Source organism: Prionailurus bengalensis, chromosome B1, assembly GCF_016509475.1.
Source record: "Prionailurus bengalensis isolate Pbe53 chromosome B1, Fcat_Pben_1.1_paternal_pri, whole genome shotgun sequence".
Classification (NCBI taxonomy): domain Eukaryota; kingdom Metazoa; phylum Chordata; class Mammalia; order Carnivora; family Felidae; genus Prionailurus; species Prionailurus bengalensis.
The window spans coordinates 188,471,548-188,499,419 of NC_057344.1; the positions used below are offsets into that span (position 1 = coordinate 188,471,548).

The window sequence follows — 27,872 nt, forward strand, 5'->3', positions numbered from 1 at the left end:
CACAAAGTTTGCGCCATGAAGCTCTTAGGAAGAAATGGTTAGCTTGGCTGTGTGGTTTCTCTGTCAAGATAGACCACGGAGAGCCTTATGTCCTAAATAATGCTTTTTGAAGTGCTGAGAATGGGTGTCATCTGATCTGAACCCATGAGAAATAGAGATTGTCCACTTGAGATTACTGCCATTTTAAAGCACCCTAGGTACCTGTGTGACCGGAGTTTTCAGGGTTGCTTACTTAAATAAAATTATTGGAGTTCCTGCAGGGGTAAAGTTGAAACACTTATGCATCAGCTCAGCTAGAAGTTAGCAACCACAGACCGGGACCCTGAGCATAAAAACTTGGTCAGACTTTCCCTCGTTTAAGCTTTGTGACGTTCTCAGGTACTTGAGTTAACGTTTCCATCTTTTCCCATTTGAGTGATTTTTTAAACCTTTTAAATTGTGGGTGTCTTGTTGGCACTGCGTGCGCAAAGGTGAGGGGGGATTATGGAGGCCTTCTACGTGGTCCTGGTACGTTGAGTAGTACTGGATGGTGGCGCCTTTCAAACGGAAGGTGTAGGGGTCGTGCAGTCCGGGAGTACCAGGTCCCTGTTGTGCCTGGAAGACATATCTGGGAGGTGAACCTAATCTGGCCCAGTCAGGTTCCCTCTCTTTTAAACTTCTTTGTTTTGCTAATCTATGAAACTGAGCCTTAGTGGTTATATTTTATTCTGACCCTGAGGGATTAGTTTTAGTTTAGCTTAGGTTTGGTTATTTTTAGGAATGCATTTATTTTTCTGTTGGGAGGTGGCGGGATAGTAAAGTCAATCTAGAGATTCTGGTCGTCTTGTTGTCTTTCAAGAGCATGGGAATTGGAAAACACTACCAAGCCTTCTGATGAAATTAATTTGATAGACCTGCTGCTTCCAGTTTGGATGTCGCCTAAAGATTTATGATTGAGTTACATGGTTACAAACTGTTTCTTTCTGTTGCTGGTTTAACTTTCTCCCAAAACCGGTTTGGTAATTACCAGGAAATACTGGAGAACCGGAGAACCTTAATCTGTCTATAGAGCCTTTCAGCCTTCCGAACTACCTTTATATACAAGAACCTTTCACTGAGTTATGAGTTGTAATGACGGCCAGCATTCAGATGTTTCTCATGTACCGGGTACTGTGCAAAATGTTTCACATACCACAGCTCAATCATGAAAACCAGTTCATGAGGTTGCTGTGGTCCCGCCCTTCCCCAACATCTGACAGGTGTGCCAGCTGAAGTGTGGACAGGTAAATCGATCCTCTCAAGTTACAGGCTTTGTAGGTTTCTGGTGTCTGTGTCCTCTGGGCCTGTAATTCTCAGTATCATGTCCATAAAAGATAAAACAGACAACTTAGGTGCTCACTTAGGCAGTGGGATTGGGGTTAAATCTTTTTTTTTTTTTTTTTTTTAATTTTTGAAATTTACTTATTTTTAGAGAGCAGGGGAGGGGCAGAGAGGGAGGGAGAGAGAGAGAATCCCAAGCAGGCTGTGCACTGTCAGCGCAGAGCCCAATGTGGGACTTGATCTCACGAACTGAGAAATCATGACCCTAGCCAAAATCAAGAGTCAGATGCTCAACCGACTAAGCCACCCAGGCGCCCTTGGGGGTTAAGTCTTTGTCGAACAAAAGATATGGGACTTCTTTACTTTGAACCATTTCTTTAGCAGTGGCTGGCTGATGAGATAACAAGGTAACTGAGAATTCTCACCTGGTGCATATTCTGTCCAAGGAACTAACTGTTGAAGGAAAGAATTTTAATGTCCTGTTTTCCTATCATCGAGTGGTTTTGGGGGGTGACTAGGGTGGTGGCACTTAGGACGGCCGTGGAGTAGTATTGATGATTAAATAATCAGTCCTTTTCTTGTCTGCATTCTTGAGGTTGGAATTGTACCCTGGAATGCTAATTGACCCTGTCTCAAGCCTGGCTGCCACGTTCAGATGAAAGGAGTGATAGCGAAGGGAAGTAGCTGCATTTGGGTAGGTTTCCACTTTTAGGGAGGGTCCACACCTACGTGTCACAGTCGCGCTGGGTAAGCAGGGCACTGGCATTCTTATTCCCTATTTGATAAGGACGACCAGAAGGAGGGTACAGAAGAAATAGCAATGAGACCGGATGGCTGCGTGGGTGGCCTCACAGTAGCTTTGATACCAAGCAGAATGGTGACCCGTAGCCAGTCCTCACTTTTCTGGCCCTCCCTTTCTTGAATAGTAAAATGGGGTTTTGAAGGGCTCTTGAACTGTTAAAGTTGCATGATTTTATATATCCCACTAAAGCAGACCAAACCTGATAAAATCACGAGGTAGATTTAAAAATCCATGCACGTTGAATGAAGCTCAAATTGTTTTATTAGTATTGATTCATTGCATTATAATAGGTGCAGCAGCTGTTTTCTTGGGGGAGGGGGTGTAGTATTGGGTCTGTTCAAGTCCTGAGTCTGGTCTGTGTGGTTCCTGAGCTCCTGGGCGTTTTCTTTTTCTTTTCTTTCTTTCTTTCTTTCTTTCTTTTTTTTTTTTTTAATGTTTATTCATTTTTGAGAGACAGAGAGAGCATGAGTGGGGAAGGGGCAGAGAGAGAGGGAGACACAGAATTCGAAGCAGGCTCCAGGCTCTGAGCTGTCAGCACAGAGCTCGACACCGGGCTCGAACTCACGAACTGCGAGATCATGACCTGAGCCTAAGTCAGACGCTCAACCGACTGAGCCACTCAGGCGCCCCACCTGGGTGTTTTCTTACCACTCCTGGGCCTAGTTGCCACTCACCGGCTGAGACCTGCCCTCTCCCTAGGGCTACTGCCAGCCTTGGGACCGTGCACTCCCTTTCTGTTAATTGGATTTCTTTCTTGACTCTTAGTTCCCATCTTTAACATCTTGGTAGACTTTGTTAGCATCTGAACTCCGGTTGTCTCTTTGTGTAACCCTATTCCTTCCTCTGTTACAGGAATATAGATTTTTAACTTCCCAGCTCAATGAATCGGCCAGCTTGCTTGTCTGAATTTTTGAGTCTCAAAGGAATTGACGGGGTGTCCATAATGTTTGGAAACCTCATCTTACTTTCTTTTTTCTTTTCTTTTCTTTTCTTTTCTTTTCTTTTCTTTTCTTTTCTTTTCTTTTCTTTTCTTTTCTCTTCTTCTTTCTTTCTTCCTTCTTTCCTTTCCTTTCCTTTCCTTTCCTTTCCTTTCCTTTCTTTCTCTTTCTTTCTCTTTCTTTCTCTTTCTTTCGTATATTAGAGAGAAAGAGCCCGAGTAGGGGAGACACAGAATCCGAAGCAGGCTCCATGTTCTGAGCTGTCAGCACAGAGCCCGACGTGGGGCTTGAACCCACGAACCCCAAGATCATGACCTGAGCCGAAGTCAGATGCTTAGCTGACTGAGCCACCCAGGTGCCCCTAGACTTTCTTTTTAGCATAGTGAAGATACCCTTCATGACATCATACACACAGTCACATATTTTTTCCTTTTATCTCCAGACTTAGTGCATCTTTAAAAAAAATTTTTTTAATGTTTATTTATTTTGAGAGTGAGAGAGTGTGCAAGCAGAAGCAGGGGAGGGACAGAGAGAAGGAGAGACCGAATCCCAAGCAGGCTCCTGCACTATCAGTGCAGAGCCCAGTGTGGGGCTCAAACTCATGAACTGCAAGATCATGACCTGAGCCGAGACCAAGAATCTGACGCTTAACTGACTGAGCCACCCAGGTGCCCCCAGACTTTATGCATCTTACAGAGTGTGTGCCACACAATTATTTTCTTGCTGGCATGCTTTCCTACCCTTTACGGCTTTGCCTATATTACCACATATTTTTTTATTAAAATTTTTTTTTAATGTTTATTTTTGAGAGAGAGAGACAGAGTGCAAGCAGGGGAGGGGGAGAGAGGGAGATAGAGAACCCAAAGCAGACTCCAGGCTCTGAGCTGTCAGCATAGAGCCCGATGCAGGGCTGGAACCCACGAACTGCAAGATCATGACCTGAGCTAAAGTCAGACGCTCGATTGACTGAGCCACCCAGGTGCTCCACCACATATTTAATACAGATCTTTCAATGCCAGTGTTCTGGCTGATGCTGTTTCACGGCAGTCCCCACTGACTCTGTATACCTAACTTCTCTCTAAGTGGGTAGGCCGGCTTCTGGTCATGATCCCTCCACCAATTATAAAACTACATTTGGGGTCATAGTTGTCTATGATCTACTTCTGCACTGGAGCCAGTATGACAGATTTCTTGAGTGTCTGCACTGGTGAATTGGGAATAGCCATCAGGAGTGTCGTGTATCAGGAAAGAGCTAGGACTCACTCATGGGCTGCCGCGGGCCTGGGATGGGGACCACTAATGAGCTGCCCCGGGATGGGGAGGTGACAGCACACATGCCATTGTTTGCCAGTCGCCCCGGAAGCCCAAGACTCTTAATCATTTCTTTTTTTTAATAATCTTAGGATCATACGGCTTTTTGTGCATATCCACGTTCTTTACTGTTTGAGAGCGTTTTCAACAGCTACTTTAAGAGTGGCTTGGCATACATTTATAAAAGGTCTCAGGAGATTTCTTACTGGAAGAATTATTTAGATTCTATACTTAGTAGTAAGCTCTCTCCTTGTCAAAAATATTGATTTCACTCCTCAGTGATAGTTTCTAAAATGTACTTTCCAAATGTCTTCTAATAGAGTGGCTCCTAGCATTTGGACCAGCAGTCTAAGGATCTTTGGGAGATTGTATTGGAGGAAAATGCTGGTTCCCATATATTAAGAACTACAAATTAGTGAAAACAGACATGATCTATTAGAAATACGGGGCAGTAATAACAGGCAATGTCTATGGAGCGTGCCAGATCCTGTCCTGTGTGATTTGAGTGTTGTATTAATTCATACAGTTCCCTGATGATATCATTATTCTGATCCCTCTTTTGTGTCTGAGGATGTGGGGCATGGAGGCTTATTGATTTCCCTGAGGTCACTGGCCAGTAAGTGATGGAACCGGGACGTGAGCCCAGACAGCCTGACTCTAGAGCTCATGTTTTTTTTGTTTTTTTTTTTAATTTTTTTTTTCCTTCAATGTTTTTATTTATTTTTGGGACAGAGAGAGAGCATGAACGGGGGAGGGTCAGAGAGAGGGAGACACAGAATCCGAAACAGGCTCCAGGCTCCGAGCCATTAGCCCAGAGCCTGACGCGGGGCTCGAACTCACGGACCGTGAGATCGTGACCTGACTGAAGTCGGACGCTTAACCGACTGCGCCACCCAGGCGCCCCTAGAGCTCATGTTTGTAACCCGTGTGTTGTAATGGTCAAGGGGCATTTCCAGACCTTCAAGGGAAGGAAACAGATTCTCAGTCGGAAATGCAAATTAGAATTTTGAGGTACCACTTTTCACTACTTAGATTCAAGTGTGACTTTGGTAGGAACTACTTCATAGCTGACGTGTAGACTTAAATCCCTCCTTCCCTCCACCCACGTCTGCTCACTGTGGCCTCGCTGCTCTTGGAGCTCAGGTGTTCTGCAGCCCAGTGCCACCTGAGCGGAGGACCCGCCCACCCTGTGCCTGGACTTCTGACCTGTGTGCCAACTTCCCGGTGTTGATTTAAAGCACTCAGTTTGTAAAATTTGTTGTGCAGCAGTAGGAAACTAATACAGAACTTTGAGGGGTTGTCTCTGTTTGAAAGGATTTTTCCCTTCCTGTCTGCCCTTTGAATTTCTCCTCCCTTTAAAAAAAAAATATTTATTTTGAGAGAGAGAGAGAGAGAGCTTGTGAGAGTGAGAGCAGGGGAGGGGCAGAGAGAGGAGGAAGAGAATCCCAAGCAGGCACTGCGCTGTCAGCATAGAGCCCGATGTGGGACTCGAATTGTTGAACTGTGTGATCGTGACTTGAGCTGAAACCAAGAGTCAGGCACTTCACCGACTGAGCCACCCAGTTTTTTTTTTTGTTTTTGTTTTTTTTACGCAAAGTTCAGAAACGCTTGATCATTCTGCACTTCAGCAACATTTAAACTGCGTTGTGTTTGGATCAGTCGTGCACCCTTTTCGTAGCACTTTACATTTAGACCACAAGGATTATTTCTACACATGAGTCTAGCTGTGTATCCTTGGTGTCCCTCCTAGCACAGAGTAGGTGCTCAGATATATTCTCAAGTAATGTGTAGTAGGTCTGTCAGGAATTTTAACTTAAAAATCGAAGATTCAGAATTCTGAAAGGACCTCAGTATGGTCCCAGGAGAGAGCTCTCTATTTGATTAAAATGCCAAATAACTTGCTTTTATTGTATTCATAAATATTAAATGTCCAGTGTTCTTTATGATGTATAGACACCTTGAAAAATGGGCTCCCTTTTCTCCCGGAGCTGGTGTGTTCATGAGATAAGATGAAGTGTTCTTTAATAAACGGTTTTTCATTTTTGGGCATTTTAGACGTATATCTCGAATGGCATAAAAAACCGTTTAGTTTTTCTTAACCAACTGCTATTTAAATACATGTAGACTTCCTGCTTAATGCTAAAGCATAAAAATAGATGATTTCCTTTTTGTTTATGAAACTGCTGAATAAAGAATCTGAAACAATTATAAGAAGGAACAGGCCTGAAAAAATGTCAGGTCTTTGATTAAGAATGAGTGGAAACTTGAAAGGTTATTTAACGAACCATTTGAATAGTTAAGCATGACCATATGCCCAAGATGACACCTGTTGTCTTACTGTAATTATTAATGGCACCTTGTTTTATTCTCAAGTGTCTGTTTGATGATAAATTATATTGTGACCCTGTAATAGTATGTTAGCGGTTGATGTCTTTGACTTGCTGTCTCCTTTTAATAATTATTCACCTCCCAGAGATTGAAGTTGGAAGTTGTACAGCATCCGGTTTCAAGAAGGCAGGCAGACTGTCCTGAACTTCCTCCCGGACTCGCCAAATCTGTGGAAGCGATATTAAAACTGAATGATAAAAACATCCACGTTTTCATGTCTGTTTGGAAACTTACAGGGTTTTTTTTTCTTTATCATGGAATTCACAAATTTTATTAGAATACGCCTGGCTGTGTGTGTGTGTGTGTGTGTGTGTGTGTGTTTAAAATTGATTTGCCTGGCATGTGGTTAGTTTTTTATAAGTCTTCAAACTGGAGATATCCCCCCCCCGCCCTTTTTGAGGGGTTTATATATATATCTTTATTAGACATTACTTTTTTATTGTGGTAAAATACTCATAACATCTCTAACCATTTGTAAGAGTATAATTCAGTGGCGTTAAAGACATTTGCAGTGTTGATAACCACTGTTACTATACCTGCAGCATTTTCATCCTTTCCAGTGTAAACCCTGTACCCACTGCATGATAACTCCCTAAACCCCCCTTCCCCTGCACCCTGATAACCTCTGTACTACTTTCTGCAGAGATCTTTCCTTTTACTTAATTGTAGTCATTTTTATACCTGTTCCTTTTTTTTTTTTTTTTTTTTTTAGTTTTATTTTCAATCTCTACATCTGACATGGGGCTCAAACTCACAACCCCAGCATCGAGTTGCATGCTTCACACCGACTGAGCCAGCCAGGTGCCCCCACTACCTGTTCCTTTTTTTACCCTCTGGAATCTGTATTACTTACAAATACTCCAGATTTCATGATATGCCTCCCACTGGTGTCTGTCTTGATTTGTATTTGCTGAATTTAAAAAGTCAAGCTATATGATCTCACTCATATGTGGAATTTAAGAAACAAATGAGCGAAGGGGGAGAGAGAAAAAGACAAACTGAGAAACAGACTCATAACTGTAGAGAACAAACTGATGGGTTACCAGAGGGGAGATGGGTGGTGATGGGGGGGTGGGAAATAGGTGATGGGCATTAAAGAGTAATCAACATCACTATTCATTAGGAAATGTATATTAAAGCCACATTTAGTTACCACTGCGCTAGAATGGTGTAAATAAAAAATATTCTGGGCGCTCCTGGGTGGCTCAGCGTCCGACTTTGGCTCAGGTCATGATCTCGTGGCCTGTGGATTTGAGCCCCGCATCGGGCTCTGTGCTGACAGCTCAGAGCTTGGAGCCTGTTTCGGATTCTGTGTCTCCCTCTCTCTCTGCCCCTCCCCTGCTTGTGCTCTCTCTCAGAAATGAATAGATATTAAAAAAAATAAAAATAAAATTCTGACAGCCCCACCGGTGGGGAGACTGTGCCACAGCCCTCACACAATGCCAGTGGGGGTGCAGTATGGTGCAGTTGCTCTGGGAAAATGATTTGGTAAGTTTTTTATGAAGTTAAACATGCACGAACCAGCGATCACACTTCCAGAGAGTCAGTTACTAAAAGAAATATGTTCACACAAAAACCTGTCTTCGGATATTTGTAGCAGCTGTAGTCCTATCACCGAAATCTGAAAGTTTCTCAAATGTCCTTCAGCTTGGTAAATGATAAACTGTGGTCCGTCTCTACCATGGACTGTTACTCAGCAAGAAAAAAGGAACAAACTACTGACATGTGCAACACAGATGAATGTCCCAATATGTTTAAAAAAAGGCGGGGGCTGTGATGATGAGTTATCACCTATAATACTCCCAAGGGTTAGAAATCATCTTTCTTGTAGCTCTCCTGGTTTGCCTACCCACCACACATATGGAATAGCATTTTGGGTGCTGGAAAGCCTTTGCACTAGGTTGCCTTTTATTTGGTTACTTATGTGTTTACCTTTTCCAAACTCAGAAAATGAACAAGCAATTTAAATGGACACTTTACCAAAGGATATTTATCAATGACAAATAAGCATATAAAGAGAAGCTCGACATTTATACTAACAAAATTACAAAAGAGATACGTCATCATACCTACTAGAAAGGCCCAAATCAAAATGACAATATCAAACTTAGAGGGTGTGGAACAACTGGAACTAAGTGGGGCTGTAAAAGGCTACAACCACTTTGAATTTATTAATGCCTAAACCCTGTGACCCAGGAATTCCAATCCTAGATATTTAATTAAGAGAAGAAAACTTACGTCCACAAAAAGTACGTACGTGGTCTTCATCACTTAGTGAGGAACTGGAAGCCCAGATACTGGTCAACAGGGATAGTAAACCAATGAAGGTGTGTGTATTTGCATGGCAGACTCCTACTCAGAAATAAGGGAGAAATTATACAGCAGTGTAGATGAATCTGAAATAATTATGTTGAAGACACAAACTGTGATAAGCATTCCCAAAAGACCAACTTAATCGATGGTGGTGGAAGTCAGAAAGTGATTTCAACAGGGTAGAGGGCAGGAAGGAATTTTCTGAGAGGATGGCAGTGTTCTCTGTCTTGTTTGGGTGGTGATTGTATATAAGGGTGTATAAAACTCAAAAAGCATCAAACTGAATACTTGCGTACATTTTATTATATGTATGTTACAGCTCAGTAATAACAAGGCTAGGATTGTGCATTAAAAGTAAGTCAAGGTGAGGTGCCTGGGTAGCTCCGTTGGTTAAGCGTCCGACTTCGGCTCAGGTCGTGATCTTGCCGTCTGTGAGTTTGAGCCCCGAATCGAGCTCTGAGCTAACAGCTTGGAGCCTGCTCTGGGTTCTCTATCCTCCTCTCTCTCTGCTCCTCCCCCACTCATGCTCTCTCTCTCAAAAATAAACATGAAAAATTTTAAAAGACTTTGAGGACCCCACCAAGCATGTCTCAAAAGAAGAACAACCATAAAAAAGTGAGAAAAGTAGGTCAGTCAGTGGTTGAAGCTATACCCAGGGCTTCTGTGAGAGTTGATTGGACCATAATACAGTCTTGTAAACAAAAAAGGGATGAATCAGTTGCAGACTTTCGAATTTGCTTAGAAGAAATACTTAGACAGCATTTTGGTCTCAGGGACTGTGAAGCTAATATTGCCTTGTCTGCTCATTTTGTTAATGGGCTTCTCCCTGAGCTTAATGATTTATTAAAGAAACATAAAATAAGACGGGAGATCACTCCCCTTTCTGAGCTCCCAACATCTTGCTGAGCATTTTGAAAGAATATTAGAACAGAGAAAGGGGTTATCCAGCAAATAAACTCATGGCCCTACAATTACAACAACTACAGGGGCCTTGACCAAACTTTAGAACTAACTTTGCACCTGCCTCTGTTGAGGAGATACTTGTCAAGACTATAAGCAAAGGGACATTGGATAAAGGACTTTGCCCTCAAACAACCTGATTATCCAAGAAGAGGAAACACTCCACCTTCAGATTCTCAAGATAACACTGATGGGGCTGAGGAATCATCTGGTAAGCCACTCCCAGTAATTCCTATAACTCATCAGGGTGAAATGAAACTTGAAATAAATGAGAAATCTGCACTGTGCTGGTAGATACCAGAGGTACTCTTTCTCCTTTTAACTCCACCATGGTACAGCAAGAACTTCTTCAGAGTAATAAAATTGGTTTGGTGATAGGAGTCACGTCCAAAGAGTTCCTTTATCAGCGCCCTTAACTTTGGCCCTTACCCTCTTCTCCGAAAATCATGCCTGTCTCTTAGGAGACACTGACTCTGTCAATCTCCTGGCAAGTTACCTACTTCCTAAATTCAGAGGTCAAATAAATTTTGTCTTCCCCAACCATATAAATCTGTTAATTCAGTTTTTTGGACATGGGGGTCTGACATTTGACTGTTCAGGCGAGGTTCGCTAGTGCCTCTGTCACCAGCCTGCAAGAGACCACTGTTGAGCCCTCCCGCCACTCGCAAGTTCAAGCTGTCCCAAGAACAGTGAGGGGTTTGAGCTGAGCACAACTATGAAGTGGGCCATGGCAAGAAAAAGGGAAACCATGACCACTCCAGAAGGACCCAGTGGCCAGAGAGAACAAGGGAACAATCCAGAAGTCTGCTTCTAATGACCTGTGTCAAAATTGATAAGAAACAAAAACCCAGTGAATCACCAAAGTAGTAATCAGTAGAACTTTACTGTGCACACACCAAAAGGCTGTTTGCCAACCATGAGCACTCAAACCAAAACATGGAATAAGGCTCCAAGGTGGCTTATATCGCATGAGGGCAGTGAGTGTTCTTTACAGTGATTGGTTATAGTAATAGAATTTTCTTAAATGTAAAGGAATTGGTTAGTGGTTACCTCATGTCAGTTTTGGGGAACGAGGTTACTTTTGCTTATGAGTTTCAAATGCAGAGGCATGAAGTGACCCAGCTTGACCTGGAGCTTTTGCTGTTAATAACATTTTACCCCTTCATCAGTTGCTTTTTCTGTGTGTGATGAATGTATTTTAAATCTGACCATTTGACAGTATGGTGCCTATATCATAACCCACTGATCTTTTTATATGGGTGATTTTGACTTTTTTTCATCTTTAGTCTTGATAATATAATTTGGGTATCTACGAAGATCAGTTTTTGTTTGTACTTTTTACTTGGTTAATTTAAAAAGCTCCCCCTGCCCAATTTTAGTTTAATCATGTATCTCTGGAAGTTTAACTGCTTCCCTTATAAATGAGCTGGCAGCTTATGAGATCTGTCGGCTGCTTGAGTGATAGTTCTCCATGACACCTGAGTGAATCCCACCAACCTCTCCTAAATGTTAAATTCTGAGAGGTTTAGCATTTCTGCTGCCTTTAATTACTCTGACTGCTGTATAATATGCAATCGTCTATTACACACTTTTTTTTTCAGTGCTGTATCATAGTGAAACCTTAATGTGTAAACATTAAGCCGCGATTAAGGATCCAGACTTAAAATTCAACCCCAGTTTGTGTGTATGCCAGCAATGACAGCTACTGATAAATTCTTAATTTCTTTTCCTAGCAGCTGGAAATTTCTTTTGATACCAATTTGAAGATGGTCCTAACTTTAGAAGGGTGAAAATGTGGAAAACAGTATCTTAGGACACTTCTATTGCAATATTAAAAGAAGAAAGCGAGATGTATTCTGGTAGAATTTTGGATTCCCTTCTGCCCCCTAAATTACATAAGCCTCAGAGAGAAGTAATGAGAACAGCATTGAGGTTTTTACTCCTCATCTGTAACACTGGAAGCTGGTACATTGTAGGTGCGGGTGAATTCCTTAAGAAGGATCTTTGCCGATCCTTAAACCCAACCATATTTTTATTTTATTCATTTATTGAACAGGTATTCTGGGCATCTTGCCAGTTGGGTCCTCTGGGAAGCACATGCCAAGTGCTTAGACGGGGTTAGAAGTAGAAGATTTTTACCGATGGAAATACAGTACATGAAGGGAAACGAAGCAGAAGTGGGCCTGGGGATCCTTCAGACTGGGATGCAGGTGTGGTCTCTGTGAAGGGAGAGGGGAAAGGGAGGGCGACTGCGTAGACTACGGTGCAGTTGTACGGCAGTCTGGGCCCGCCCTGGTGTAGAGATTGCCCACTGGTGAGTCTGTGCTGGCCGGGAATGGAGAGCCCTCTCGGCCCCGCTGTGCTTTGTCCTTGGCTGGCATTGCCTACAAAGTGGCGGCCTCTGCTTAGAAACTGAGGCGGGTCCTCTGCACAGCGGCAGCTGGAGTCTCTCTGCTCACTGGCCTCCTGTGCAGGGTCTCTCTTAGAGGATGGTCTGAGGAGTGCGTCTCCACAGCCAGGAGAGCCCCCTTGCCGCGTACCAGGAGCTGTAATGTTAACTCTGCCCTTGGTTTGAATCGGAACCTGGACCAGTCGCCTAACTTGCAGATTTTAGCTTTGGAGAAAATAATGCCGATATCGTAGGGTTTTCGCGAAGTCTCACCGCACAGTGGTCTCACTCACACGTTCGGCGTTCTGGTCTGTTTCCTGTGGGGACGCGGTGATGGTCAGGTTCGAGAAGGTCCCTGTGCGGGTTTCACCCGGTCATGGCAGACACGGTAAACGCACAGATACCTGAACGGTAGTCTCCCGGCATGAGAGCTGCTCATTAAAACCAGGTGATGCGGCAGTGTTGCGCGCAAAACGTTTTTTCACGCACCGGAGCTGTGAAGCCTACCACGCGGAATGTTTTCTGCAGAATTGAATGAACGAGTGTGCAGGGTTCGGAGGACACATTGGCGAACAGACTAATGATACTTCGGACAAAATGTGCACAGCGCCTCTGGCATGCCGACTTAGGTGTGATTTCAATGTAAAGGGGACTCAGATTGATGAGTTTTGCAGTGTAGTAGATACTTATTCTTAACTTGCTGGGAAGAATTAATTTCGAAACGAGCACTCGATGTTTCATTTGCTGGGAAACCAAAGGATAAACTGGGACAGACTGTGCTAAAACGGGGGTTGACAGACTTTCTCTTTTTCTGTAAAGGACCAGATAGTAAATATTTTAGGCTTGCCTGGCCGCCACAGTCTCTGCTGACACCACTCACCTGCGCCGTCCTGGCATGAAAGCTGCCGCAGACGACATGTGAACAAATGGGCCTGGTTGTGTTCCGATAAAATTTTGAAAAGATTGAAATTTATGTTCCATAGGATTTTCATGTGTCGCAAAAATACCATTCTTTTGATTTTCTTTCAACCATTAAAAATATATAAAATCCATTCTTGGAGCCTCCCGGCTGTCCAAACAGGTGGTGGGTTGGATTTGGCCACCCTGTGGACTAGAACTTTGAAGAACGTAGGAGTAACCGGATTTCATTAGTGGGATAGATGAAGCAGAGCACTAAAATTCACTTTTGAGGAGTTAGCATTTCTGATTTTAGTTTTTTGCAGGTGCTCCTAAATTTTTAGGACATTTGCCAATTGAGGTTAGTGACTCAGAAGCTTAGCCTAGCCATATTGTCTGTTTTTCTTGTATTTGATAAAGATGTAGCAATAACAAGTATTACTCTACATAATAAATCTAATGCAGAATCAGTTTGTGTTACCAGTTTGTATTGCTTGAGCAAATCAGAAATGTCAAGGGATGGAAAATTTTAGTACACATATTTAAAATGCATACCTTCGGCCCTCTGTATGTCTTTGATCTTTCTGTATGAATACCTGAAAAGCTCTCTCTCTCCCTCCTCTGCGTGGTATCCCATTTTGGGGATAACTAACCAATCCTGTATTACTGGAACCAACCTAAATATCCAGTCGTTAAGTTTTATGAATATAGTGCAATGAATACTTTTGTTCTATAAATATGCAATTGCATAATTTAACATATAACATGAAATGTATATTGCACAACTACAAGTATGTCTTTAAGGTAAATTTCCAGAAGTGGAATTAATGGATCAAATACTGTATATGCATTTGAACTTTTGCCTTGCATAGTGTGATTGTATTGATTGATACCAAATTTGAGTGGCTGTTTCCCTCTGAATATAAAGTGTGTTGTCACATTTTTGTTTTTGCTCATTAAGTGAATTATGGTATCTTGTTTTAGTTTTAATTTGCATTTCTGTCATGATTGTGGTTGTATATCCCTTCATATGATTATGATCCATTTGTATTTATTTTCCTTGAACTGTCTTTTTATGGCCTTTGCTAGTTTTTCTATTGGGGATTTTTTTTTTTTTAAGTGCTTTTTATATGTTTGAGGAATTAGTCCTTTGTTTTTGGTGGTAGTCCCAAGTATTGTATATCTTTTAACTTTGCTTATGATTTTAAAAGTACCAACGTTTAAAAAATGTAGCCCTGTTTACTCCTTTTCTTAGTTCTTTAAAATCTTTAATTATTATGACTTGTAAATCTGTCTGCCCCCCCCCCCCTTTTTTTGTCTTTATGAGACTGCCTTTGTTTTAACTATGACATTCTCTTAGTCTTCTCCCTTTTTTTTTTTTTTTTAATGTTTATTTATTTTTGAGAGAGAAAGAGAGCATGAGTAGGAGAAGGGCAGAGAGAGAGGGAGACAGAATCCAAAACAGGCTCTGGGCTCTGAGCTGCCAGGACAGAGCCCCATGCGGGGCTTGAACCATGAGCTGTGACATCATGACCTGAGCTGAAGTTGGACGCTTAACCGACTGAGCCACCCAGGCACCCCTCCCTTTCTTTCCTAAGGATACTTGTCATTGGATTTAGGACCCAAACTAATTAAGGATGATCTCATCTCAAAACTTTGAACTTCATTACATCTGCAAACATCCTTTTCTTTTTAAGGTCACGTTCCTAGGTTTTGGGTGGACATATCTTTTGGAGAGCCACTGTTCAACCCACTACAAGAACTCCATTTGATTGTTTTTCTGATATTTTTCCCCTCCAGTGTTGACTTCAAGAATTCGATTCCTGACGTTTGATCTGAATAGTTAAAGCTCTTGAAATATATTTTCAGTTCTTCTCAGAAGGAAAATTATTCTGTGCCTTCTGCCATACAGGGTGCAGGTGCTATGAATAGCATAGCATTCCATTCTGGGACTTGGAATAGCAAGTGGCTGAGAACGTGTAATACTTAATTTTTATTTTTTTCTACTCCATAAACTTTTGATTTTTTTTTTTTAAACATGTCTACGTTAAGTCTTACTCCTTTTTTCATGTTTCAGCATAAATGGTATATTGAACTAACTTGCTACTGTGTTCAATGATAACGGGCATCCAAGGCTTCCCGCAGTGTTAAATTCAAGAGGCATGAGCCCAGAATAGCGCTCCTAAGCATTGTCTGTAGATATGGTAGTGTTATAATATCGTTAGTATAGAACAGAAATGGGTATACATAAGCTTTATAACCTTGGTCAAGTTTTATACTTTTTATTTAGTTACCTCCTGGAAAGTTTGAAGTTTCAGAGATGTCAGCAAAAATATTGATTAGAATGGGTTTTAGGTTTATAATGATACATGATATTATGCCTTTGCTAACTTCACAGTCCCCAGTCTCAAAATTGAGTATAAAAACTGTCTGCAGAGTAAATTTATTCACACTGATCCTGTTTTCTTACACAAAATCCTTAAACACATCAAGTTATGTATAGACTGAATATATTAACATGAGGTTGTAAACTGTATTTTTAAGGTTACAGTTATAACTTTTTAAGTGTGATAAAATGTCTTCCTTTTTACTCTTCTCAATAAAATCTATCATTTATTGTACTAAAAGCCTTTATGACTGAGCAAAATGACAGTCCTTTCGCTGAAGCAATACTGGATTGCAGTGAATGTAATTCAGCCAGAGCCCTGGATGTTTTTCACAAGCTACTTCCATATTTGGGTTTCATTCTTCACTCAGACACAGGGTACTGATGTCACCAAGCCTGTTACCTGTTAGATTGTGTCATTTTCCTTTGTTTCTTTAACTTTTGGTTTATCGGTTATAAATTCTCAGACACTGTAAAGTTCGTCAGTTTTGCTCATTGAAACATGGATACAGAAATTTAAAAGGGGCTAGAAAAGGATCTGGGTGGTCACTCTGGTCTGATTTTTTTTCCGTCTTAAAGGTGATGAAATTGAAGTCTAACTAGAGAAGTGAACTAAATCATTTATTGCTGGTGAGGTCTCTGTTAAAACTCCGGGCTCTGGATCTCCGCACCATTGTTCATTGGTCTACTTTTAGCGCCTATTTATAGTGCCTGCTAAGTTGCAAACTCTCACTACGTAAACATTTCTTGAATATAAATAAATGAGCATGAGTCTTTAATCTCAAAGCTTCAAGTATTCCTTCGGTTTTTATTTCTAAGATATAATTCTATGCAAAATTAACGCAATTTCAAGCTATACCTGCTTATGAAGATTCTTATGTTTATCATCAGGAGAAAAAATATTTAAAAAATAAGAGTCTGCTAGATGTTTCAAAAAAACTACAATTATAGGGAATAAGAGAGAAACTAATAGAAGCCTCATCACTAAGGTAGTGATCCATTAGGATGTGTTTCTTCCCAGTCTTTTTTTTTCTTCTTTTTGATCTCTGTATAGATTCTTTTCAGTCAGCGATATCACTTTTGGTGTTTGCTTCTGAACTGAGTGTAAGCATTTTCCTTTTTATCAAGTTTCCTTTGAAAGAATTCTTTTTTAATGGATGCATGAAATTTTGTTTGGATGTGCCATCATTTAACTCTTCCTCTTACATAATGTTGACATGAGGTCGCTGGATGGATATCCCCCTTGTCGGATTTGGTGACATGTTTAGGAGTGATGTTTTGGAGAGCAAGGTGCACCGCCAGGCTGCTTGAGAAAGCTGGTTTCAGTGACCTTTGTGGCCAAAGGTGGGCAAGACTTAGTTTGCTTTTGCTCGAGCCAACCACCTCACTTGGAATTTTGATTGGAGAAAATGGTATTGTATTTTAATGGCAGTTTATTTGACCACCATGTTTTCTGGGTCCCGATGGTCGATGCCTTGTCTTTGCTTTAGGAACAGCCTTGAGAAGCAAGAGGTTACATGGTAATACACTTGGATTGCAAGAAATATTGGAACGATGGTGGAAGGGGCTGCCTGGGGGGTGCAGTCAGTTGAACGTCCGTTTCTTGATTTCAGCTCAGGTCATGATCCCAGGGTCATGGGATCGAGCTCCACGTTGGGCTCCACGCTGAGCATAGAGCCTGCTTAAGATTCTCTCTCTCTCTCTCTCTCTCTCTCTCTCTCTCTCTCTCTCCCCCCCTCCCCCCCTCTCTTTCCCTCTCTCTCTCCCTCTGTCTTCTCTTTGCATACCGTTAAATTACAACCTGTCTCCTCAGCTTGCACTCTCTCTTTAAAAAAAAAAACAACAACCAGAAACAAAAAAATGAAGGAGGATGTGTGACTTAGACGCAGGGAACAGAATCTGAAATTTGATGAATGCTCGTTGAGTGTGTCGTGCATTTTCTGATTTCCTTCTGGTGTTTATGAGTAGATATTATTCTTCCTGTTTTATGTGTGAGATGTGGACTGACTTACCCAAGATCAATGTAACTTGAAAGCAGTAGAGCTGAGTTTTAAACACGGGTATCCTTGACTTGAGAGGCTCCTAATAATCATTCCCAAAAAAGGCTCTGAAATATGAATCTGCATGAACAGGGCTTTTTTTTTTTTTTTTTTAATTCCACCTACATCAAAAGAAATTCAGATGTCAAATGGCTATTTTTGTTTGTTTTAAGACAAATAATCAAAGCTTCTTCTTTTAGGGGCACCTGTGTGGCTTAGTGGGTTAAGCGTCCAACTCTTAATCTCAGCTCAGGTCTTGATCTCAGGGTCATGATTTCAAGCCCTGCATTGGTCTCCATGCTGGGCTCCATGCAGGGGAAAGCCTGCCTAAAAAAAAAAAAAAAAAAAAAAAAAAAATTCTTCATTTAGAATAATAAAAGTAGATAAAATAAAAATGAATGCCTGAAATCGTATGACCCAGAGGCATTCTGTTATTTGTATATACACAGAATTGCTGTGTTGCTCTTTCCAGGAGGGAGGGGCCACTGCTCAACCTTGTGCCCATTGTGAAGAACATCCCTGAAGTGCGGCATGTGTGTGAGGTGTGTGACGTGAAGTGTGTGATGGAGAACTTTCTTGTCCATGAGGCCAAGAGTGACTTTCTTGACCTATGTTGGTGTGTGTTGAATGTGGGGTGTAGAGTAGAGATTTTCTGGGTTTGTGATCTGATTCTGGCATTTGCTGGTGTAACTTTGGGCCATTAACCTAACTAATTTGTCTCTACCTTGGTTTTCTCACTTTATTATTTGATGTCCCCATTCCTCCAAATCAAGTAGCTTTAGCATTTTCACTTTATGGAAAATATTTATTGGTATTTTAGCTGCCAACGGTGCACAGTTACAATGCCTGGAGAGGAAGCAAGATCGTGTACACCCAAGTGCCTTCTTGGGCAAGTCCTACTGTGGGGGTGGCTTGACTGACTTCTTGCAATAAGTTCTTGTTTTTAGGTTGTATTTTTATGAACGTTGTACCTGATACGTGACATAGAATACTGTGATACAGGTGCCTGTGCCCTCTGTACGTGAGGATGTGCAGAAAGCTTATTTTCACACACGGAGGTGCAGTACATTTGCATACCGTTAAATTACAAATAATATTCAGCGTTGAAATAATATCTAGAGGTTGCTTTATTTCTTTGTAAGATCAGTATTTTATAGAGTGTTACACGTTTTTCTATTAAGTTTCTAGTTTTTAAATAAGCCTTCAACTTACATAAATTGGTTTAATTATATAAACGTATGTGCTGTTCTTCTCATATTGAACTTTAGAGCTATTTTGTGTTCACTTCTCTCCCTTTTTACTTTAAAATGATGGGGACAATTTAAGAGGCAACAAGACGTGTGCGCAAGTTATTTTAGGCAGTTTCTCAGAGAGAAAGAAGATCCTGTTTTTTTCAGGCATCTCAAAGATTATTTGGGTAATAAATGACTTTCTAGAATTTCTCACAGGTTTAAACATAGGGAACTAAATTATTTTGATATTATTGGTGTATGTATATTCCACAACTTACGTTTTTTTTGTCTTTTGTTTTTTCCCTGTCATTTTTAGGATTCTGAGTAACAATAAAATATCTGAGCTGAAGAATGGCTCATTTTCTGGGTTAAGTCTCCTTGAAAGATTGTGAGTATTGTTTATTATCTCTTATTGTTATTTCACTTACTGCATTTTTTTTTGCTGTTTATTATGAGCTTTACTTGAGTGAAAGATAATACTAAGTGCATTTTCATTATAAGACTGTTACTAAAAACTTGAGTTTTCCCGACATTTTATTTCAAAAAATTTCAAGAATTTAATGTCAGAAAACAATTCGTTAATTAGATGTTGGCAAACTTGCCGAAAAAGGGCCAGATAGTAAATAATTTAGGCTTTGTGGGCCATATGGTCTCTGTCACAGTGCCTCGTTTTCTGCCATCGTAGTGGGAAAGCAACAAGGGACAATAAATACATGAATCATTGTGGAGGCGAAATTATTTGCAACGCAGGCTGAGGTCATGGTTTGCTGATCCCTGGTTTTTGGAGCATAGATGCTATTTTGAAATTCTTTCATGACGTGTATGTCTTATAAAATAAGTAGAAATTAAAAAATACATCAAGGGGGGTAACTTTTGGATAAATTTTGATATTTTATTGAATGTGGTAATTTTGTTTTGCTTAGAAATTAAGTCTAGTTTTGCTTATGATCAGATATAAGTAGCACTAATTTTTTTTTTTTTTTTTGCCTTGGAGTTTGCACAGTGAATATTTAATTTGTGTGTATTATGAATAATATTTCTGGTTCTTGTTTCAAATTCCCTTATTACTCATACATTTAGGATAACATCTCAAGACATTTTTTTTTTTTTTTGAGTACGCTTCATGTCCAGCGTGGGTCTTGAACTCACGACCCTGAGATCAAGAGTCCAGTGTTCTACCTACTGAGCTTGCCAGGCACTCCTGGGATAACATTTTTTCAGATGAATATAAGGCATAGATCTATAAGGAAGCTGGACCGTGAACCTCTCCACTTCTGTTGAATAATAGACTTTTCCTTATTTTCTTAGTTCTCTTTGCTTTACTTTCTCTATTTCTGTGTGGTCTTTCTTGACCGTTTTACCTAGTAGCTTCTACAGTCGAACGTCCACAGGACGTTTATTGTTCTGATCACTGATGTGTTATTTACGCATATACCTAGAGTTTTTATTTATCCTTTTAAAAGTGTCTGTTCTTTTCATTCATCATGTGTCTTTTTTTTTTTTTAATATTTATTTTTGGGAAGAGCACAAGTGGAGTAGGGGCAGAGAGAGGGAGACAGAGGATCTGAAGCGGGCTCTGTGCTGACAGGCTGACAGCCGTGAGCTAGATCTTGAACTTACCAACTGCAAGATCATGACCTGAGCCGAAGTCAGATGCTTAACTGACTGAGCCACCCAGGTGCCCTGATTCACTGATTTCAAAGCTAAAACCTCTATAGTTTTTGTAATTTCCATAGCAACTCCTTGAATAATCTCTTGATTCTTGCTTTCTACCGTTTTCAGAGCTCTTCTCATTTTCCCTCTCTACCAGGTCACCTAACTGACTCTGGACACCTAACTAATGTCCTCTGTCTCTGTGTGTCACTGCCCCCTCCTTGTGATGGAATCCAAACAATATCTTGCCCTTCCTTTATGTCTGTCAACTCTACCTTGTATTCTTCTGTGGTTTTCTTCACTGTAAGATTCTCCTCATGGACTCTGGTTTGCTTTGGGTTCTCCTCATGCTGTCTGTGAAGTATCTAGGTAGCTTCTCTTCTCAGACTCTGCAGAGACTTTGGGACTTTGTCTTGGGCTCTCGGTGCCTCACACACAAGCTGTGTGAATGCAGTGGTTGTCTTTGGGCTGCCATAACAAAATGCTGTAGACTAGGTGGCTTAAACAACAGAAATTTATTTCTTCCCAGATCTGGAGGCTAGAAGTTCAAGATCAAGGTGCTGGCAGGGTTGATTTCTCCTAGGGCCTTAAGGGAAGGATCTGTTCCAGGCCTCTCTTGTTGGCTTGTAGATGGCTGTGTTCTCCCTGTGTCTTCCCATGGTCTTTCCTCTTTGTGTGTGTCCACATTTCCTCTTCTTACGAGGACACTAGTCATATTGGATTAGGGCCTATGCCAGTGACCTCATTTTAAGTCGATGACCTTTTTTTTTTTTTTTTAATTTTTTTTCAACGTTTTATTTATTTTTGGGACAGAGAGAGACAGAGCATGAACAGGGGAGGGGCAGAGAGAGAGGGAGACACAGAATCGGAAACAGGCTCCAGGCTCCGAGCCATCAGCCCAGAGCCTGACGCGGGGCTCGAACTCCCGGACCGCGAGATCGTGACCTGGCTGAAGTCGGACGCTTAACCGACTGCGCCACCCAGGCGCCCCTGTTGATGACCTTTTTAAAGAACCCATCTCCAAATCCCAAGTCCCATTTTGAGATAAGAGGGGTTACGACTTCAGCATAGGAATTTTGGAGGACACGATTCATCCTGTGACAATGATGTAGCATTTTTGTAAGTTTACTTATGTGTGTTTTCCCTGCCTGTTTGCTAATTACTCTGCCTTGGAAGGAATGACAAAACAGAAAAAAGGATTCAGTGTTTGGCTGTTGAGTTTCAGAAGTCCTAGTCCAGTATAGAAAAGAGATTTGGGAAAAGATAACATAAGAGAAATTTCCTCCTTTCCTAGATACACATTCTGTGGGCTCAGTGGAGAGTTAGAGGGAATGTAGAAAGAGTGTTTATGCTGGCGGGTCCTGAAGAAGGGTCTCTGTCTTTGCTTCCCCACCCCTACCAGGTTTAGGGGAAGGACAGGGAAAATGACCATATAAAACAAATGGATGGTTCTGAATCTAAGGGCAAAGAGCCTCTGAGTCCTCTTTCCTGGAGAGGAAGCAAACCCCCAAATTTCCCAGGACCCAGTGTGATCTAGGAGCAGAACTGGTCACACAGCCATTGAGGCACATGGGCTAGGTCATTCTGTTAGAGTTTCCCAGGGGACAGCAGAATGGCCCTTGCTGAACACAGGGATGGGTTGTTCTAAAAGAAGGTAGAAGGATCTGGGCTACTTCTGGGGAACTCAGCCTAAGACATAGCTAGCCACGTAAGTGACTTAAGGTCTTTATGAATGACATCATTTTCAAAATTTTCAGAGTTACTCGAAAATACAGTGTAGCTGATTTTATTCCTTCACTGGTCATCCCTGGTGCATCTCTCCTTGTGTCTTCCCCCTGTGAACCTGAGAGCCTTTTGTGCGCCAGCACTGGAAGGAAAGCCACTGCCCCAGGGACCCTCAACCAGTGACCGAGAGTGGATGGTGGGTAACCACCTGACCACCTCCCCTCTCAGAAGGGGTGATGCTCTCTGCTGTGCCCCAGGGGAGATCTCCTCACCAGTGCCCCTTGTATTGGCTTCCTTCTCATTAAGGGCTGGCTGGGTTGAATTGACTGGCAGATATGCCCCAGAGGTTGAGGAAACCTACAGGCCAAGCTGTCCCTGGCAGTTCTTTCGAAGCATAGCTTTTTTTTTTTTAATGTTTATTTTATTTATTTATTTAAAAAATTTTTTTTACCATTTATTTTTGAGACAGAGAGAGACAGAGCATTAGTAGGGGAGGGGCAGAGAGAGAGAGAGAGAGAGAGAGAGAGAGAGAGAGAGAGGGAGGGAGGGAGACACAGAATCTGAAACAGGCTCCAGGCTCTGAGCTGTCAGCCCAGAGCCCGACACGGGGCTCGAACTCACGGACCGCGAGATCATGACCTGAGCCGAAGTCAGACGCTTAACTGACTGAGCCACCCAGGCGCCCCTTGTTTGTTTATTTTTGAGAGAGAGACAGAGAGAGACAGAGGGTGAGTAGGGGAGGGGCAGAGAGAGAGAGAGAGAGGGAGACACAGAATCCGAAGCAGGCTCCAGGCTCCCGGCTCCCAGCTGTCAGCACAGAGCCTGATGTGGGGCTCGAACCCTGTGAGATCGTGACCTCAGGCAAAGTTGGACACTTAACCAACTGAGCCACCCAGGCGCCCCTGTTTGAAGAATAGCTTCTTAAGAGGATTAATTCTCTCTCTCTCTCTCTCTCTCTCTCTCTCTCTCTCTCTTTCTGATATATTAAAACTGGCTTGGGTACACATATTCATTTTAGAGTATTGTGATTCTTCTTATTTGCCACTATTTAGTGACACTCCTCTATAGTCTAATTACTGACACTAAAATTGCATACCAGGGAATGTGTTTAATTCCCCACTTTCCATTCCACCCAAAAGATGGGTCCAGGTCATGATGGCATCTCTTTGTAGCTATTGCTAGAGCTAGCCTGAGCCAGTAAGAGTGATGAGGGGTATTTAGCTGTGAGAAAGAGGTATGGCTCCTAAGGAATTACAGGAGGAAATAATTCACTCTTTTTCATGACTTTGTGCTTGGAGATAATTTGTGGACCTTGGGATATCCTATCATGGTTGAGGGTCAGCCCGAAGGCCAAGTTGACATTCTGAGAAGGGCAGACTCCAGAGATGGTTGGAACTGACCACTTAGCCTGTCCTGTGTCTTGATTTCCCTTAATGCCAGAGAATTTCCTTTATTGCTGAGGCCTTTTTGAGTAGAAATTTCAGATACTTCAGTTAAAAAGCATCTTTTCTGATACGCTTGGCATTCTTTCCTAAAGGAGTGTGTTCTTTTTCCAAGCACTGTTAAAATACTCCTTTGATTTTGTCAAAGCAATTCTTGTGCACTTTTTCATTTATTTTTTAATGACCCAACATATTTGGATTTAGCTATAGACCCTAAAGTTAGACTCCTGTTCCCTAGGGAAGCTGTGTTTGCTAAGAAAGAGGAGAGATGTTAAACGAGGGAATCTGACTATAAATATTGTTTGGCAATGCCTGATTAATACGACTATTAGTAAGTATTATATAATATGTCAAGGCGTGTTTATTATTAAAGGAAAAGTGTATCTTTAAATCATATTACAGTACTCCGTTATTCATGAGAGGTATAATGTAGAAACACATGTAGTACATCATTGACCACAAATTTATGTACTGCGGTAGCTAAATCAGTACTTGTTGTAGATGCGGTTTAAAATATGAAAAGGGAAACCTATGTTTTTAAAAAATGAAACTGACATATATTTGTTTGCAGAGCTTTTTAGCTCCAATTGGGGGGCGCTTGGGTGGCTCAGTGTGTTAAGTGTTTGACTCTTGATTCTGGCCCAGGTCTTGATCTCACTATTTGTGGGTTCGAGCCCTGTGTTGGGGGTCTGTGCTGACAGTGCAAAGCCTGCTTGGAATTCTCTCTCTCCCTTTCTCTCTGCCCCTATCCTGCACAAGTGCTCTCTCTTTCTCTCTCTCTTTCAAAATAAATAAACACTTAAAAAAACACAAAAACATGCCGATTGAATTTTCTCCCGAAATATTGTTTCTCTTTGAGGTGTAGGATTGTGGACAGTTGGGCTAGGGGGAGATAGGGACTAAAAAGTTGGGCCTAATGATTAATTGTATTTTCTGGGGATAAAAAATGATTTTTATAATGAAAATTTATAATCATACAGAAAAATTTAAAGAATCATGTAGTAATCTCCCATATCACCAAGTCACTTAACCTGCATGCAAGAAGTAATGATTTGCTGTCATTTTTTTTTTTTTCTTTATACTGGAACATGTGTACACATAGACATGTTTGCTGAATTACTTGAAGGTCAATTGCAGGCATCATGACCCTCTGTCTGTATTAAGAAATGTAAGTGGTTATGAATGCGATGCAGCCGTCTCTCTGTTGCCTGAGTTTATGAATATCATAATGATTCTGTAGCTAACTGTAATTTACCAAAAAGATTTTTATAGTGAAGGTCAGCTAATGGAATTCTATCTCTCAGCTATGGTTTGCTTTTTAAAAAAATTTTTTTCTTATCCATTTATCATCTGTCTTTGTCCATTTTGGCTGCTATCACAAAATACCACAAACTGGGTAGCTTGCAAACAACACAGATTTATTTTTCAACAAACATTTAGTTTTGGAGGCTGGCCGGGAGGTGCAAGATCAAGGTGCCTGCAGATTTATTGTTTAGTGAGACAGCTTCTTGGTTGACTGTCACCTCACTTGGTGGAACGGGAGGAGGAAGCTCTCTGGGGTCTCTTTTATAAGGGCATCAATCTCATTCATTAGGTCTGTGCCCTCATGACCTAATCACCTCTCAGAGGCCACACTTCCTAATTCCATCACTTTGGGAGTTAGGATTTCAATATGAATTTTTGGAGGACACAAACATTCAGACCATATCAATTCCATCTATACTCTATATTGTGTGTCTGTCCCTCTCACCGAATAGACAGACATGGACTCTGCCCTTGTGGAACTTCTGGTCTCTCAGTGAAGGTGGTTTAAGCAATCGGTAGAGAGACCTGAGGGCCACATCAGGGCAAGTAAAGGGCACTGTTGTTCAGAGATATTTTTTTATCTCTGGAACAGGAATGCTGTTCAAGGTGTAAAGAATGAGTAGGAGTTATGCAAGAAAACCAGGATGGAGGTAAGGGTAGATGTTGGGGGCTATTGAGATGTGTATCAGTGACAGAGCAACCACCTGCCAAGGTCTAGAGGTGAGAGAAATAGGACTCTTCATAGAAACATCTTGAAATATGACTAGTAATATGAAGAGAGAGAGGCCAGATGAGGGTGAAAGCAAGGTCTGGGACAGCATGGGAAGTCAGAGTTAGGGTAGGAAAGAAAGAGGGCCAGGGCCATGGAGGACCTTGGAAGTTAAAGAGTTTGGACTTCATTCTGAGGGAAATAGAGCTTTCAGATGTTTTCTCCAGCACAGAGACACATTCAGGTTTATGCTTAGGAAGATCACTTTAAATGGAGAGTGGATGAGAGAAACCAGGGCACCAGCCGGAACTGTGTGGGGGTCACAATGGAGAGGAGGAGAGAGAGGTGCATGGCTCTGTGCGTCATTGGAAGGCTGGACGATAGCACATCTGATAACTTTTTTTCGTATTATAAAATTTATCAAACACAGAATTTGAAGGAACATTATGTCCAGCACCTTGATTTAACCATTATCAACTTCTTGGCATGTTTGCTTTATATGTCTCCCTCTTGCTCTAGGTGTAAATTAACTCAGTTCCTTCAGAAAATCTCCACTGTATCAATGAGAAAGATGGGTTTAAATCCTCAATTCTGGCTTGGCCACTTATTAACACCAAGAACTTGGCCTGATTTCATCATCTTTTTTGCATATGAGTGTCTTCATCTGTAGCAACAGTCGTGTGTCCTAGAAATGGTTGTGAATTCTTAATGGGATGACAGGTGACAGACAACAACTTGCTGAAATTAGTGACTTGTGTAACTGAGGAGCCCAGAGAGTTAGAGCTGGACTTCAGGCTTAACTGGATCTAGGGGCTCAGCATTAATTCTTTTTTCCTATCTTTTGGCTTCATTAGACAGGCTCTTATTTCCTTTTTTTTTTTAAATAGTCTCAATGCCCAAATGGGGCTTGAACTTATGACACTGAGATCAAGAGTTGGGTGCTCTGTTGACTGAGTCAGCCAGGCTCCCCCTAGCCAGGCTCTTATATCATAGAAGCAAGAGGGCTCTAAGGTTACCTCTTGACCTCTAATCAAACCACTGGAAATAGCCATTCCCTGTCCCCGTCTGTCTCTTCCTCCCTACCCCAGGCCCTAGGTTTAGTTGGACCAGGGTCATGTAATCATACCATTTACTGAGACCACAGTGTTTGAAGAATCTGGATGGAGGTTGATCAAGTGCCATACCTGGAAGGGTGGTATTGGGGGCTCTGGGGCACTGTCCGTCCTATATGGTGTGGGAAAGAAGTAGGTCTGTGAGAAGAGCAAGGAAGAAGGCGGCCAAAACAAAACAAAACAAAACACCCCAAAAAACCAAAACTAAAAAAAAAAACCCAAAAAACCAAAAACCAAAAAAATGTTTAGCACAGTGACTAAAACATTAAATGATTGATAGCAGTCATAGTTTGAGTTCTCATTGTTAAATTCTGGAACCTTTCATGCTAGCTCTCCTTTCTCACCTCCATCTACTCCAAAGTTTTTGAATTCCTTTTTCCTTAGGAATGAATTTTATTTTTTTCTTTTAACTTAAGTTTTTGAATTTTTGAATGACTAAGCCTTTCCTTTTCTGCTGTGTGCCCTCAAAATGGAGCAGATGGGTAGAGTGTCTCCTTAGGTTTCTGCACTGATGTTAACACTTGGCTGAGTGCTGGTGGGTTTCACATTACTGGGCCAGTATCTTTTTTTTTTTTTTTTTTTTAGTCAATTAATTTATTTTCAGAGAGAGAAGAGAGAGAAAGAGCACAAGCTGGGGAGGAGCAGTGAGGGAGAGGGAGAGACAGATCCCAAGCAGGCTCTGTGTCATCAGTACAGAGCCCGATGGGGGGGCTCGAACCCACAAACCATGAGATCATAACCTGAGCTGAGATCAAGTCAGACACTTAACTGACTCAGCCTCCCTGGTGCTCCCATTGGGCCAGTATCTTAACCTGAGTTTCCTCAGAAGCTGGTCCTGAGATGAAGTTTGAGTTCAGGTGGTTTATTTGAGAGGTGGTCCCAGAAAGCTCACAAAGTAGGGAGGGAAGGGAGGAAGCCAACGCCTGGTGCCTTTGTGAGCAGCTTTGTTGCAGGGAACTGAGCCTGGACCTG

At 41.6% G+C, this 27,872-nt stretch overlaps 1 protein-coding gene across 1 annotated transcript in view; it reads left to right on the top strand.

Moving 5' to 3' along the window:
• Positions 1-27,872, top strand: part of ADGRA3 (adhesion G protein-coupled receptor A3) — a 136,309-nt gene that overhangs the window by 17,142 nt on the left and 91,295 nt on the right. The window contains exon 2 of the mRNA XM_043572874.1: positions 19,271-19,342. Within this exon, the coding sequence (XP_043428809.1) occupies positions 19,271-19,342 (72 nt within the window). The remainder of the gene's footprint in view (positions 1-19,270; positions 19,343-27,872) is intronic.